Source organism: Camelina sativa, chromosome 11 (genome assembly GCF_030686135.1).
Source record: "Camelina sativa cultivar CO46 ecotype springtype chromosome 11, ASM3068613v1".
Lineage (NCBI taxonomy): Eukaryota > Viridiplantae > Streptophyta > Magnoliopsida > Brassicales > Brassicaceae > Camelina > Camelina sativa.
The window spans coordinates 6,482,289-6,498,336 of record NC_141890.1 but is presented as its reverse complement, the minus strand read 5'-3'; the positions used below and the strand labels follow the sequence as shown (position 1 = coordinate 6,498,336).

Genomic DNA, 16,048 nt, shown 5'->3' with positions numbered 1-16,048 from the left:
CTTCTTGAATCCAAGAATATGTATGGGGAGCCAAGAATCAGCCCAAACCTTAAATTACCCAATTGAGAAATAATCGTAAAGCTTGTTTATATACCATATCACGGAACCAGTTCATGTTTACTGGTAATTAAACATATCAAATCAACGAAGATGATTGGGGTCTTTTTTTTTTTTTTTCAGGAAAAAAAACACACACACACAGAAGTTCTCGGTTTGTTCTAAACCGGAAAAAAAACAACAGAGATTATTACGTAAATACCCTTATAAGAGTTGTGAAAAAAATTGGTGGGAAACTTTTCAATCTCTAATATTTGTTTGGTTTCTTTTCCATTTTGTAGCTGTTTCTTCCATCAACCTCACTCACCGGTGCATAAACTAAGCAGAACAGAGAATAAATCATTTTTACATCTATAAAGAAACATAAGAGTGTAAGTAAAAGGAGCGTTTCATGGATTGACAGTTTTGGTTATATATATATGTTCGAGTTTTTGTTGGTTGTTAGTTGTAATCATACTAAAAACCCAAAACGTAAGAAGCACATAAATACACTGTCGTAGCCGTACTATGTAAGTTCCATTACAGCTCCCAAAGATCTTGGCACCTAACAAAAAAACACACACATATAGAAATCTGATTTTGATACTATCAAACTAAGAATAGAATAACTAAATAAGAAAACACGATCTTTGAATTGGTTTTTGAGAAGACAAAGAAACGAGGAAGAAGAAGAAGAAGAAGAAAAAAAAAAAAGCGTGGGGGGATGCTGCGTAGGTTAGCTTAACGACAGTAATAGTGTGCACATAATTCAGTCACGCTATTCAGAAGGGCGTGACGCCGATCAAAACGACACCCACTTCTTCTGCGTCTTCTCTCTCTCTCTCTCTCTCTCTCTCTCTTCATCTCTGTCTCACGCCTTTCTCTCTCTAAAAATCTCTCCTTTTTTTTTTTTCTTTACACAGAACAAAATTAAAATTTTCAGTCTTTCGATTTCAAAACAATCTCTTGACAACATTTCTCCTGGTTTTATCATCCAAATCATAAGAAAGGAAGCATTTTTATTTTTAAAAATTGGGTTTTTTTTCTTTTCTTCTTCTTCTGGATATAGAGAGCGAGAGAAGTTAGGAACAGATCTCTCTCTCTCTCTCTCACTTTCTCGTTCTGCTCTCTCATTCGTGCCAAACGTCTCTCTTCTTCCATTTAAATTAAAAAAAAAAAAAAAAGCTCAAATTTTGTAGCTCTCCTTGTTTGCTACGACTGGTTTGCGATTTTCAGTTCTGGGTCTGAGAAGACGGACGACTTGAACATCGGAATTTGGGGGGTCTAGGTTAGGGTTTAGCTAGCAATTTGGGATTTTGGAGATGTTTTAGTTACTCTGATTTGGGTTCTGAGATTATGATTATCAAACGGAAATTTAAAACCCAGATACCGAGTTTGAAACGGTGCAAACTCGGTAACTCGGCGAACGAGTCCAGGAAGAAGAGAAAGACCAACTTGGGAGGAGGTCACTACTACCCTCTCAATCTTCTCGGAGAAATCGCCGCCGGGATTGTTCCTGGTGGTACAGGACGGAATGGATTCTCTGCTGCTTCGTGGTGCTCTGAAATGAAACCTGTTGATGAGGTACAAAAAGAGTCGTCAATGTCGAGGAGAAGATTAGAAGATTCCGGCTCTGTGAGGGATCCTCCTCCGGCTGAAGTCTCTCGCCCACCGCTTGTTCGGACATCTAGGGGAAGGATTCAGGTGCTTCCTTCTCGATTCAATGATTCGGTGCTCGAGAATTGGAGGAAAGATAGCAAAAGTGATTGTGATGATTTGGAGGAACAAGTAGTAGCGTGCAGGGATGAGAAAGTTAGTAGTTTTCGGGGTTCTAAAGTTGGCAATTTGAAAAACAAGCAGCTTGATAGGAGCCGTAAGTATAACAGTGTATTGTATAAAGAAACAACGTTTCACGAGGAACGTGGTGAGGCTCGTCCTAGTCGTGTTGACAGACCGAGGGAAGATGATGACAAGAAGATTATGAAGAAAGATGGTTCTTTTGGGCCAGAAAACTTCTATTCAGGAGACTTGGTTTGGGCTAAATCTGGGAAAAAGGAACCGTTTTGGCCGGCTATTGTTATCGATCCAATGACTCAAGCACCCGAGCTTGTTTTGCGTTCTTGTATACCCGATGCAGCCTGTGTTGTCTTCTTTGGTCACTCTGGGAACGAGAATGAAAGGGTACGGAGAGACAAATTAAATAGCTTTCCAAATATGGATCTTGCCTTGTTTTGAGTTTTCTATTTCTGACTGTTGTTTTAATGTAAGCAGGACTATGCATGGGTGAGGAGAGGGATGATCTTCCCTTTTGTGGACTATGTTGCCAGGTGGGTCTCTTGAATTCTCAGAAGAAGATTGTCTTAATTGTGGATTAGTGCTTAATAGATACTTATTCAGGTTCCAGGAACAGTCTGAACTGCAAGGGTGCAACCCTCGTAATTTTCAGATGGCACTGGAGGAAGCATTTTTGGCAGATCAGGGATTCACGGAGAAGTTGATGCATGATATTCACTTGGCTGCTGGTAACCCTGCTTTTGACGATTCTTTCTACGGATGGATTCAAGAGACCGCCGTCCCAAATCAGGATCTCGGTAACAATGCTCCAAGCCAGGCAAGTTTCTCTGTCTGTGAGTTCGTGTTGCAAGGGGTTCATTTTTATTGCAACATGTACATTGGTTGGTTTTGTTATAGTTCCCAAAAGGCTGCGCAGAATTTAATTCCATACCTATTGGTCAACTTTTATATGGCTGTCTATCTTATATCCTTTTGTGGAAATCTCCTACAGTTTGGGCAACGTATGTAATTAACTTATGTTTTGCAGAGGCTGTTAAAAAAGTACGGAAATCCACTGGAATGTGTAGGATGTGGAACGATAATTTCTTTTGAGATGGCAAAAAAAATGAAATGTGGAGATAAATTGTTGTGTAAACCATGTTCAAGGGTATGTAGGATCTCTGTTCTGTGATTATGCTTAGTTTAGTTGTAAGTGATGCAGAAATGGTTGCAACGTATAAGCCTATTTTCGTTGTTATTGCAGTTGAGAAAATCAAAACACATTTGTGGTATATGCAAGAAGATAAGGAATCATTTGGACCGTCAAACCTGGGTATGAAATGAAAAATATTAGGTTCTATAGAGGTGTAGCTTCAGGTTTTGGTTGTTTTCTATTTTGACTTTTGATAATTGTGTGGTAAATTAGGTGCGCTGTGATGGTTGTAAAGTCTGGGTACACGCAGAGTGTGACCAAATATCAAATAAGCATCTAAAGGTATGTTAATTTTGGATTTCATCAAGGCTACCCTATTCTCATCTGTTTACGTGTGTTGAGATCAAGCTCATTTTATGGTCTGAAGGATTTGGGGGAAACAGATTACTACTGTCGTACTTGCAGAGCTAAATTTAACTTTGAACTATCAGATTCAGAAAATCAAAACTCAAAGTCAAAGTAGGCCTCGTTATCTTAACTTTTGTTATTGTTTTAGCAACAACTGCCTTTTGATTGCCAAATGACTAAATTTGGGAGTTTTCTGGTACAGACTTAGCAAAGGCGATGGTCAGATGGTTCTTCCTGACAAGGTTACTGTTGTATGCGCTGGAGTAGAAGGAATTTATTTTCCGAGGCTCCATTTGTAAGCAGATACCATTTTATCTTTTTCTTACATCCCTCCAACTTCTCGCCTTGGGTTATTTTTTAAAACTTATTCAAAGCAATAACCTTTAGAGATTGCAATTTACTTTTGCTAGATGTTCAGGTCTCTTTGATGAATGAATTTCAGAGTGTCTTACTCCATGTTGTTTATTTACAGAGTGGTGTGTAAGTGTGGCTCCTGTGGACCTAAAAGGAAAGCACTTAGTGAATGGGAAAGGCATACCGGATCAAAGTCAAAAAATTGGAAGACCAGTGTGAAAGTCAAAAGCTCGAAGCTGTCACTAGAAGAATGGGTTTGTACAGTTACTCTTATGGTTTCTTTCAGTGATATTGGCTTCTTACTTCTGAGTCGTATCTGATTTACTTAAAAGTAAACTGACACCATTTCCGTACTCCGCAGATGCTGAAATTAGCAGAGTTACATGCAAATGCTACAGCAGCTAAAGTTCCCAAACGACCCTCCATAAAGCAGAGAAAGCAGAGATTACTTGCTTTTCTAGCAGGTATAATTTATACCGTATAAAAGGAAATGGAATCCTGTAACATGATGCAAAGTTTCAAGTGCTTATGTGATGCTTTTGTTGGAATTTCCCTTCATTTTTGGCAGAGACATATGAGGCGGTCAATGCGAAGTGGACAACAGAACGATGTGCAGTTTGCAGATGGGTTGAAGATTGGGACTACAACAAGATTATTATCTGTAACAGGTACTGTTTACTTCATCCACCTGAATGAGTCACAAACGGTAAATGGAACTTGCATTTAGAATAATATTTCTGCGTCCAATCTTTGACTGTGTAAGATAGGATTTTTTGCTAATTACTGTAGATGAGATAAATCAGCAAGGTTACCATTTTAACTTTCATGTAATACCCTGTTGGCAAACAGAAGATAGTTATGTTCCATGGAATACTTAAAGGCGACTTTTGAAACATTATCTGTTATCATTTTTAATCAGCAACTTAAGATGTTTCTTTCTTTCTCAATTTTTCTCGTCAGATGCCAAATAGCAGTGCATCAGGAATGCTATGGCGCTAGACATGTTCGTGATTTCACCTCATGGGTCTGTAAAGCATGCGAGAAACCAGATATTAAGCGGGAGTGCTGCCTCTGCCCTGTAAAAGGTAGGCCTTTTGATTTATGGCACTAAGATATTCTTTCTTTGTTGTGAGCCTGTATTTGACATGGTCTTAGCTTCACCGTCTAAGTTAAAATGCTACAACTAGTTAAAAGTTTCCCTCTCTAAAAGTATTGCTTTCCTGGTGGCACTTTTACATGTTTCCTTCAAAATGGCTTTATAAAGTATATTCAACTACCTATTTCCCTGACAAGATATAGGCGTTATCGAACATATGACATTGCTGCCCTTTAACAAAGATATATCATCATTGTTGTATTTAATGATGATAGGAGGTGCATTGAAGCCAACTGATGTGGAAACGCTGTGGGTTCATGTGACGTGTGCTTGGTTTCAGCCTGAAGTATGTTTTGCAAGTGAAGAAAAAATGGAACCAGCTGTTGGGATATTGAGTATTCCATCAAGTAATTTTGTGAAGGTTAGTTTTATTGTAACTGTGTTTTATTTCAGATGCACTCGAAAGTACTGTTCACTAATGCCTGTGAGAAAAGCTTAAATTCAAAAATCTTCTGTGTTTTGATGGATTTCAGATATGTGTAATATGCAAACAAATACACGGCTCGTCTACTCAGTGTTGCAAGTGTTCCACATATTATCACGCCATGTGTGCCTCCCGAGCTGGTTATAGAATGGAGGTATGCTCACTGTATCTGGGACCACCTTTTCTGTAGTCATTTATTGTGGAGCTTTCAGATAGACAGTGTGTTTTGCCTCTTCAACTTTTTAAGGACTTAGCGTTCTGTTCTTTGCAATCTATTGTTTTAATCCTTATAAATAGACACATTTCCATGCTATATGTACGTAGCTGCACTGCTTGGAGAAAAATGGTCGGCAGACAACAAAGATGGTGTCCTATTGTGCTTATCACAGGTAAATTCCCCAATTTTCTCCTTCAAGAAGCGTTGGATATTAGGTTCTGAATTATCTTTTGTATTTTTCTTTGGTGTGTAGGTCTCCAAACCCAGATAATGGGTTAATTATACAAACTCCTTCACGGGTCTTCTCTGCAAAAAGTGTGGTCCAAAACAAAAAGAAAGGCGGTTCCCGGCTTATTTCAGCAGTCAGAGAAGACGATGAAGAGTCACCCACAGAGGATACCGTTACATGTGATCCATTTTCTGCTGCTCGTTGTCGAGTATTTAAAAGAAAGACTAATAGCAAGAAGGTATTATTTTGGGTCTTAATCCACAAAAAAAAGTCTGTATGTTCTATTGCGCATCCCTTTGTCTACTAGGCTGATCTTGGATTTTTGCAGAGGAGTGAAGAAGAAGCTATCCCTCACCACACAAGGGGACCACACCACCATCCATCAGCAGCAATCCAAACTCTAAATACATTGACGGTAAGAAAGTTTCCATGCATTACTTCTACTCCGTTTTTCTAACTTTTGTTTTGGATCTGACAGTTTTGGTTGTATTACGTGTAGCATGTGCCGGAAGAACCCAAATCGTTTTCTTCTTTCAGGGAGCGACTTCACCACTTGCAGGCAAGCATTCTCTGATGTTTGAAAGCGATTGCAATGTTCAGGTTTTTCATCGTTTGGTATTGTCAAATCTAACAAGTAATATTTCACTCGACAGAGGACAGAAATGGACCGGGTCTGCTTTGGGCGATCTGGAATACATGGGTGGGGTCTATTCGCAAGAAGAAATATCCAAGAAGGAGAAATGGTTCGAAGGCGCACCCATTTGTGAATTTTTGTTTTGTCTATTTGGGATGGGAGGAGTGTTTGACTGTTGAGAGATGCTATTGTATTTCAGGTTCTTGAATACAGAGGGGAACAGGTGAGAGGTAGCATTGCCGACTTAAGAGAAGCACGGTATCGTAGAGTAGGGAAGGATTGCTATGTGAGTTGAAATAGTTTATTGTCTTATCTCCACAAATGGTCTCTTTGTCTCTCTATCTCTCTGAACCAAGGGAAAATTTTTGTTGCAGCTGTTCAAGATCAGTGAGGAAGTAGTGGTTGATGCTACAGATAAAGGGAATATAGCTCGGCTCATAAACCATTCGGTAAGCAGCGTGGAATAGGTTTTTGACGTTTTATATTAGATTTAGAGACTGTGAAGCCTAAATCGTGATACGTGGTGCAGTGTACGCCAAATTGCTATGCAAGGATTATGAGCGTAGGAGATGAGGAAAGCAGGATTGTCCTCATCGCCAAGACCAATGTAGCTGTGGAAGAGGAGTTAACGTACACTAGACATTTCTATACACTATTCTTTAATCTAAAGCTGATGATTATCATAGTTTAAGGAAATGGTGTGTGTTGTTTTTGGGCAGGTATGATTACTTATTTGATCCAGACGAGCCAGAGGAATTCAAGGTGCCATGCTTATGTAAAGCCCCCAACTGCAGGAAATTCATGAACTAATGGTTGGTGCTTGTTTACTTACTTCAAACGCTACAACACCATGAAGAAGACGCAAGCAAGGTTCTCTTTTTTTCTATATATATATGTTTGCTCCATAAACAATAGATTTATAGGTGATAGAAAGATCAAATGGTGATTTTAGCTCTTATCTATTTTGCGTCTCTGTATAGACAACAACAACTCATTCGTTTCACCATTTCCTGGAAAAATCCAATTAAATTAATTCACTTCCATATTTGGTCTTTGTGTCATCGTCCAAATAAGGCGGAGAGACTTTTGAGACCCTTCATTTCATACCTCTGCTCCTTTTAGAGCTCCATAAGCTATCTGCACCTCCAACATACCCTTATTGACTTAACAACTTAAATACAGTCGTCGAAGAATAACAGAGATAATTTTCCAAACTGTTATATACAATAACCGTTTCACCCTTTAACCATCGGTTCACTACACGATTATACCGCGAATTATGAATTGGTTTGCTTTCACCGGTTCATGAATCCGTGCGTTCGTCTTTCTTTTCTCATCGTCAAAGAGTACCACGTCAGACGAGTTGTTGTGTCACTGTGGTTGTGTGCGCGCCTAAAATAGGATTGTAATGGGCTTTTAAGCACTGTTTAAGGTTTTTCCGGCCCAATTGATTGAAACATGATGAGTTGACTCTTATCCATTTTTTATTTTTGACTAATAATAATAATTGACTTAATTCACTTGAGATATTTTAAACCTCACATCGGGTGAAAAAATCTCATACCGGATAACATCTCATTAATAAAGAAATATGTTTTAGGTGTCTAATTGAAAATAATTTCTATGAACAAAAAATGTTGATGTGTCAACTAACGTATGTGCAAATTCTAATAAACCTATAAGGAAATCGTGATTATGTGTAAAACATAGCATTAGTGAGATTATTTTCGTCATAATTCTCATAAATGGAAAATAACAGTCAATTTTTGTTTTTCACAGGTCGAATCATAATCCAAAAAAATGGGAATACAGATAAGTTAAAATGAATGAGCATTGAGCATCCTCCTAATCCTAAATCCTAAATCCTAATCCTCCTACTACTAGAGAGTAGAGAGTAGAGAGGCCGACATATAGAATGGCAGAACCGTGATTACCTTTAAATAGCAGGTGCTTAAACTGTCTCCCCGACCCCAACTTGGTTTTGGTCTTTAGTGCAAAAAGAGTTGTTTCTGTCCAATCAGATGCGTCTTTTATAAATATATATATAAGTACGAATATTCGGAGTGAGCGAGAGTCCAGTTTTAGTTGGTTGGGGTCGTTCTGTTTTTTTTCTTTTTTCTTTTATTTATTATCTCCTTCACAAAGACGGCGACCAATCTATAGCCGGCGATACTCTGGATCAGATCTCCGACGTTGACAGATTCATTCTTCCTTAGATTGGATCTTGTCTTTTCTTCCCCCGTTCTTTCATTCTCTGTCTCTGTTTTTCTCTATTGGGTGGTGTGTGAGAGAAGAATGATGAACGGTGACGAGATGGAGAGCGAGTACATCAAGAGACACCATAGTCACGAGCTTTCAGAGAATCAGTGCAGCTCTACGCTTGTAAAACATATCAACGCTCCTCTTCATCTCGTAAGTTTTCTAATCGATTTCAGATCCCCAAGTCCTTCAAGTTTTGTACCGTTAAAGATTCGATTTTTGAGATGTTTACTGTTATTTTGTTGTGTTTGTAAAAAAAAAGGTGTGGTCACTTGTGAGGAGATTCGATCAACCACAAAAATACAAACCTTTTATTAGTAGGTGTGTGGTTCAAGGGAAGAAGCTTGAGATTGGTACTGTTAGAGAAGTAGATGTGAGATCTGGTTTACCAGCTACTAAAAGCACCGAGAGGTTAGAGTTTCTTGATGATGATCAACACATCCTCTCCGTTAGAATCCTCGGTGGTGATCACAGACTCAAGGTACGTACTTACTATTTGTGGTTTTCCCGACAAGGTTAATTATGGTTTTGTTATCTTAAGCTTAATCTATTCTGTTATCCAACCGACCAGAACTATTCCTCAATCATTTCGTTGCACCCGGCCGAGACGATAGACGGAAGAGCAGGGACATTGGTGATTGAGTCGTTCGTGGTGGACGTGCCGGAAGGTAACACAGAGGAGGATACTTGTTTCTTCGTGGAGGCTCTGATTCAATGCAATCTCAAATCTTTAGCAGATGTCTCTGAGCGTCTAGGAGTTGAATCTATAGAGACAATATGATTGGGATGGATAAGAAAGTATTCAAAAAAAGGGTAAATGGATGAAGAAGAAGCTTCCAAAGGTGAAGGAGAGATGAACATTTTTTTCAAATAATCTTCCTTTTTTATATATAGTGATGTGTTTTTGTTACTCTATGCTATCTTTTTTTTTTGTTCCTTTCTCCATTTTTTTGGATTTTTTGTAAATTATTTGAACTTGATAAGATTTGGAATTTGTAAATGTTTCTATAAGATTCTTCTTTTTTTCATCTATTTTAAAATAATAATAATATATCATGACATATTATCCTAGATATTTTTTCATTGTGTTTGATATTTTTATTATATTCTTACAAATTCAAGAATTCTGAATACATGATGATTTTTTTCTCGGAACTCATATGGTTTTCTCGACCAATCAAAAGTATATTATGTACGTTAAAAACAAAATAAGATACAACTTCATTCAATACAAAATAAAAAGGAAATTAAATATATGTAATACTCTTGTATAGTACAAAAGAAATAGAGAAAATAAAAAGAGCCATTTGATGGTTCTCTAGACTCTAGTAATGGACTCAACTCATTTTTTGTCTTACATAATAGACGTCGGTCCCTACAAATTTTGTAATTCTACAAACCAATAGGCATGGAAGTCAAAAAATGGTAAAAGAAGCTTTGTGGATTAGGTTTGTTGATAATGACTGCCTCAAAAAGCTGCCAAATCCATTGTATAAATCTTTTCTTGTCCACGTTGTTTATTATTGGCATTTTTCTTCGGTTTATTGCTATCTTCGCGTTCTCGAAATAGTAAAAGACTAAAAGTAGTTGAAATAAAGTATAGTAAGAAAATATCACAAACTGTGTCATCTTTTGATCACTAGATAGTGTGAATGTGATACTGTCGTTTTCTAGATAGTGATCTTTTTCTTTCCTGTCGCAAGATAGTGATTTATAATAGTGACCTCAAATCTTCTTTTTGTTAGAACTTGATTATTCATATTTTTTTTTCCCAAAAACATGATTCGATTGTCGAGAATATATACAGAGCACTACTTCGACTACGTTTTCAATTTTGACTGATGTTTTTTAAGTGATCAAGTTACTTCGCTATTTATATATCTTCCTCTTGATACATGTGCATGTTTTCGGAGCGTACGTATACGTAATAAGTGGAGACACGAGATGACGATATATAGCAATAGCAGTAACCGTAACCATTAGTGAATAATCTGATCCAACCAAGAAATGGGATTGCAATAGACTTGATCACGTTCTCATGAACCTCCATTTGTTTGTATTGGTCGACGTACGCATGAAGGTTTTTCTTGCTAATCTTATCCTATATTTTTGAGCCACCGATTCCGACTTGTTTGGTGATTTTTCTTAGAATGATGTCGTAACTGGATATGTATTGCCATGACTCGTGTAGAGAGTCATCGAATCATCTACTGTTCCTAACCATATGATTTGTCTTTATTCTTTTGGTGCCATAATAAATTCCACGAATGATAGCTCTTAGTTTGATACCACCTATTGACAAGTTCTTTTCTCTCCTTTGAAGTTACTTCGTATTAGCGGTTGACTTTTTTCTCTAAAATTGATTTTTTTCTCCCAAATACGCGAACCTCATCGTTCTCCCTTCACCTTTGCCGATCTCGGCATCGGTCCCCTCCTTTCCTCATGGACAAAAACAAACCCAAGAAAAAATTCCCCCGCGATATTCCCACTAGATCCGCTTCCTCTGCATCCTCTCAATCAAAATCCCCCCCCCCCCCCGCCTAAATCCCCAAATTCAGCTGGAGAGGTGTTAGTTTCCTCACCGTTTGCCCTAAAAGAAATATCTGTCTCCCCTGAGACCCCTGCAACCCAAAACAATGATTCCTGAACAATCATCCCTCAGACGGTAGTGGTTGCGGCAATCCAAAACCCTAATTCGCAAATCGGGCCGGAATTGGCTATGACAACCGGTTCAAAGGCCGAAATTGAAGTTGGTGCTGTTGTAGCAAGCGCATCCCACACCACCCCAGCAAATCCCAAGGAGATGCACATCTCTTCCCCTCTAGACCCCGAAATCCGATCACCAGAGCATGATCATCTCTGGAAAAACTTAATCAAGGGCTTCTCAACAAAATTGGAAAAGAAGGGAACCCCTTATACTCTGGAATCGGGTGAAGCGTGTGTTACCATTCCAAACTCAGTAATTGAGAAGAACAAAAAAGCTTGGGACAATTTTATTCTGGGTCAATTCTACGAGGAGCCTCCTTTACGAGGAGTTGTTCATGCCATAGTGAACGGTATCTGGAGCAGACAACGCAAGGACATCTCTTTCTCCAAATTGGAAGGTAGCTCTTTTCTGTGTAGAGTTCCATGCCCGAATGCTCGCCGGAGGATATTGAGCCAATGTCATTGGCAAGTAGATGGATAATCTATGTTCGTGGCGAAGTGGTCCCCGAATGTAAAACCGTTGAAACCTGAGCTATCAATGGTTCCCGTTTGGCTAGATTTCGTAGGAGTTCCCTTGGAATTCTTCAACAAGGAGGGACTTGAGCACATCGCAGGGCTTGTTGGTCACCCGGTGTGCCTACACCCTCAAACTGAGAATCTTACCAACATGGAAGTTGCAAAAGTTTACACCATAATTGATCCCCGCAAGCCTCTCCCTGAAGCTGTAATGCTAGGTTTGAATCGGGACAAGTTAAGAGGATCCAAGTTTCCAGCCCTTGGCTCCCCTCCCTCTGTAGCCACTGCAAAAAAGTTGGACATACAGTCTCGCGATGTTCCAAAGCCCCCCCCCCCTCTTGCACCCTGTGTGGTTCAGGCAAACATAAAAGTGAATCCTGCCCTAGAGCAAAAAAAGACAAAAGAGTAAGGAAGGCCCCGATTCAGAGTCAGCTCCCAATCGTTGGAAAGGTTTCAGCGACTGTATGCACTACTCAAGGTCCAAACCAGCCTCCACCGGTCTTCGAATGGCAACCTGCTAAATCGAAAAGGAAAAGCACTGAAGTAACCCATCCTCTGGCCCCTGGGAGCCCAGGGAAGGCTAAGGATACTCACACTCCTGCATCTAATAAGGCCTCTCCTCATGTTCCCTCGAAGGCTTTTTTGGGAAACTTTGATGAAAGCAAGTTATGTGTAGACCTGAGTGCAAACTTATTCTCTCATCTCTCACACAAGGATATAGTGGAGGACACAACTTCTCTGGTGAGGACGATAACCTGAATGCAGAGTCGGATAGGTTCTTAAAAGTCATCTCTAAGAGAATGACCAAAAACAAGGATTCTCGAGCCAGGGCTAGGGGCTCTTTAACCCTCTAAACCCCCCCCCCCCAATGGATATTTTATTTGGAATGTTATGGGTTTTAACGATTTAGTAAAGCGGCGTACATTTCGGAAATGGTTAAAGGTACATCAACCTCTTTTTGGTGGGATCTTAAAGACCCATGTCAGCCCTGCGAATGCACCTAATATAGCCACTCGTGCATTACCAGGCTGGAATTTTGAAAATAACTACGAGTATTCTGATCTTGGCAAGATCTGGCTAATTTGGCATCCTTCAGTAAAGGTAACAATCATTTGTAAGTCCCTTCAGATGATCTCATGCCTTGTCAAGATGCCTTTTGTACCTACGGAATTAGCGGTAACTATAGTTTATGCTTCCTCCACCTCCAGTGAGTCTCGAAAACCACTGTGGTATGATCTTCAAGCTTTTGCTACCAGTCAGTTTATTCTGAATAGGCCTTGGATAGTCATGGGTAACTTCAACCAGATCTTATTCCCCCATGAACACTCTTCCCCAGTATCAGGTCCACCCTCTAGTGGAATGAGAGAGCTAAGTCAGTGTCTCAGAAGTGCCACACTGTCAGACCTATCGTTCTGTGGAAATACTTTCACCTGGTCAAACAAACATGAAATCGGTTTGGTGGCGAAAAAACTGGATAGACACCTCGCAAATGATGAGTGGTTTCTTGCTTTTCCAAACTCCTTGGGTGTGTTTGGAGAACCAGGTTTCTCAGACCACAGTCCTTGCTGCCTTTTCCTAGACAAGGACAAGCCAAAGCAGAAAAAACCCTTCAAGTTTCTCGTCTTGCTGAATCAAAACCCAGAATTTTCACCTCTAGTCAAATTGTGGTGGGATGCCTTTACTTTTGGGTGCTCAAAAATGCTGAAAGTCTCGAAAAAGCTAAAAGAACTCAAAAAGGTCATTAAAACTTTCTGCAAAGACAACTACTCCGAGATTGAAAAGAGAGTCCGGGAAGCGTATGATGAGCTGATCCAATGCCAACAAGTGTTGCTGAATGCGCCTACCCCTCTTGCTGCTCAGAGGGAGAAGGAAGCTCATAAGCTAGGTGTACCCTTGCTAGCGCGGAGGAATCGTTTCTACGTCAAAAATCCATAATTTGTTGGCTTGAAGAGGGTGATAACAATTCTAAATTCTTCTACCGAACGATCCAGACAAGGCAAGCTCAAAATCAGATCATTTTCCTACTTGATGAGTCAGACCAGATTGTTGATTCGAAAAGGGATATCCAAAACCTGGCCATTGAGTATTATAAACGTCTTCTGGGTGGACCTACAGTGTGCAATGCCCCATCAATAGAAGATCTAGCATCTCTCATCCCCCAACGGTGTTCTGTTTCAGATACTCAGATCTTATTATCCCCTTTCTCGCCTGCAGAGATCAAGCAAGCGTTTTTCTCACTCCCAAAGAACAAGTCTCCATGCCCAGATGGATATTGTGTTGAATTCTTCACGGCTCATTGGGACAATGTTGGTCAGGATGTCATAGAAGCTGTTCTTGAATTCTTTAAAAGTGGGCAAATTTTAAAGCAATGGAATTCAACTCTCCTGACTCCTATTCCAAAAACACCAAAGGCCAACAAGATGTCTGATTTCCGCCCTATTGCTTGCTGCAATACTATCTACAAAGTGGTCTCGAAGCTTTTAACAAACAGAATCAACAGTCCACCAAAGCTTAATCTCGTCCTCGCAATCTGCCTTCATCCCTGGTAGGCTTATGGTGGAAAACATGCTGCTAGCTACAGAGCTAATCCAAGGGTACAATCAAAAGCACATCTTGGAACGAGGAATGTTAAAGGTTGATCTAAAAAAAGCATTCGACTCGGTGCACTGGGACTTCATCACCAATATTCTTAAGACCATGAACTTCCCATGCCACTTCATCAAATTGGTTAGAGAGTGCTTCACAACTCCTAGGTTCTCTCTCTCGATAAACGGTGAATCTTGTGGTTATTTCAAAGGCTCACAAGGACTAAGACATGGTGACCCTCTCTCTCCCTATCTCTTCGTCTTGGCTATGGAAGGATTCACTCAGATGCTCAACCAGAGCTACTCTGCCAATCTCATTGGATACCATCCCTCAGCTTCAGACCCACATGTGACTCACCTAGCGTTTGCAGACGATATCATGGTGTTTTTTGATGGTAAGATGAACTCCTTGGAACAGATTGTGGTAGTGCTCCAAGACTTTTCTTCCGCCTCTGGCCTCACCATGAACATGACCAAGACCGAGTTGTTCCTTGCAGGTGTGAACCATACTGAATCCTTGCGGATGTCCTCGCTCGGTTTCAATATTGGTTCACTGCCTATCCGCTACTTGGGACTACCGCTGATGTATCGCAAACTAAGGCCGTCAGACTACAGACCTTTGCTTGACAAGCTCACGAACAGATTTTCCTCTTGGTCCTCTAGGGCTCTATCGTATGCAGGCAGGAAGGAACTAATCACATCGGTCATCTACGGCACAGTAAATTTTTGGGCCTCATCTTTCATTTTACCAAAGGGTTGCATCAGAAAAATAGAAAGTCTTTGTACAAGGTTCTTGTGGAGTGGGGATATAATAAAGAGACCTGTTGCAAAAGTAGCCTGGTACACCCTATGCCTGCCAAGATAAGAGGGTGGACTAGGATTTCGCTGTTTCAAATCGTGGAATAAGACTCTGTGCTTGAAGCTGATATGGCGATTATACTCTGCAAAGGTTCTGGTCGATGGATGTGAAAAAGCAAACCTCCTGGACCTGGAGAGCTCTTCTCCACATGAGGACTATCGCCCATAAGTTCATCCGATGCAAACTAGGTAATGGGAGGTCTCTGAGCTTTTGGTACGATACCTGGACGCATTTCGGCCCACTCATTGATTATATGGGTCCCTCAGGGTCTTCTCAAACATGTATCCCACTAATTGCAACTGTCTCTTCTGTTTCATCACCCTCGGGTTGGAAAATTAGGACAGCCAAATCCCTAGAGGCTGAAGCTCTTCACATCTATCTCACAACAATATCTCCTCCTGCATCATCGTATGAGCTGGATTCATTTTTGTGGTTCGTTGGGGACAAAGAGCTACTTAAGTTTCACACAAAACAAACTTGGGAAGCTTTACGGCCACGACAAACTCCACTGATCTGGACAAAGCAGATTTGGTTTAAAGGAGCCATTCCACGCCATGCTTTCACCATGTGGCTTACTCACCTTAACAGACTCCCCACCAGGGAGAGACTTGCAAACTGGGGTATGCAATTGAAACGAGTTGTTGCCTATGCAGTATGGTTGTTGAGTCAAAAGACCACTTTTTCTATGTTGTGAGGTGAGTGTGGACCTCTGGAATGAAGCAACTAGAAGACGGGGGTA

General features: G+C 40.2%; 2 protein-coding genes across 2 annotated transcripts; both read left to right on the top strand.

Moving 5' to 3' along the window:
* The first annotated feature begins 652 nt into the window (after window positions 1–652).
* On the top strand, window positions 653–7,429 carry LOC104722121 (histone-lysine N-methyltransferase ATX4). The gene is made up of 23 exons (XM_087472216.1): window positions 653–2,217; window positions 2,308–2,363; window positions 2,434–2,647; window positions 2,858–2,977; window positions 3,074–3,142; window positions 3,236–3,304; window positions 3,390–3,481; window positions 3,573–3,665; window positions 3,843–3,978; window positions 4,086–4,188; window positions 4,293–4,392; window positions 4,685–4,809; window positions 5,096–5,241; window positions 5,354–5,458; window positions 5,629–5,693; window positions 5,775–5,988; window positions 6,079–6,165; window positions 6,250–6,309; window positions 6,404–6,493; window positions 6,584–6,670; window positions 6,759–6,833; window positions 6,914–7,014; window positions 7,104–7,429. The coding sequence occupies exons 1-23, from the start codon at window positions 1,393–1,395 to the stop codon at window positions 7,192–7,194; spliced, it is 3,123 nt and encodes a 1,040-aa protein (XP_087328342.1). The 5' UTR covers window positions 653–1,392; the 3' UTR covers window positions 7,195–7,429.
* A 1,015-nt stretch (window positions 7,430–8,444) lies between these two features.
* Window positions 8,445–9,671, top strand: LOC104722120 (abscisic acid receptor PYL10-like). Its single transcript, XM_010440229.2, has 3 exons — window positions 8,445–8,796; window positions 8,906–9,124; window positions 9,215–9,671. Exons 1-3 carry the CDS (start codon window positions 8,680–8,682, stop codon window positions 9,422–9,424), a joined length of 546 nt encoding a protein of 181 aa, XP_010438531.2. The 5' UTR covers window positions 8,445–8,679; the 3' UTR covers window positions 9,425–9,671.
* Window positions 9,672–16,048: the final 6,377 nt, after the last annotated feature.

Excerpts from the sequence above, each read along its gene's own strand:
- LOC104722121 (XM_087472216.1), top strand. The coding sequence starts at position 1,393 with ATGATTATCAAACGGAAATTTAAAACCCAGATACCGAGTTTGAAACGG. Across the intron at positions 4,189-4,292 it reads ATTACTTGCTTTTCTAGCAG|AGACATATGAGGCGGTCAAT; the intron begins GTATAATTTATA and ends CATTTTTGGCAG. Across the intron at positions 6,166-6,249 it reads AAACTCTAAATACATTGACG|CATGTGCCGGAAGAACCCAA; the intron begins GTAAGAAAGTTT and ends TATTACGTGTAG.
- LOC104722120 (XM_010440229.2), top strand. The coding sequence starts at position 8,680 with ATGATGAACGGTGACGAGATGGAGAGCGAGTACATCAAGAGACACCAT. Across the intron at positions 8,797-8,905 it reads TCAACGCTCCTCTTCATCTC|GTGTGGTCACTTGTGAGGAG; the intron begins GTAAGTTTTCTA and ends GTAAAAAAAAAG. Across the intron at positions 9,125-9,214 it reads GTGGTGATCACAGACTCAAG|AACTATTCCTCAATCATTTC; the intron begins GTACGTACTTAC and ends CCAACCGACCAG.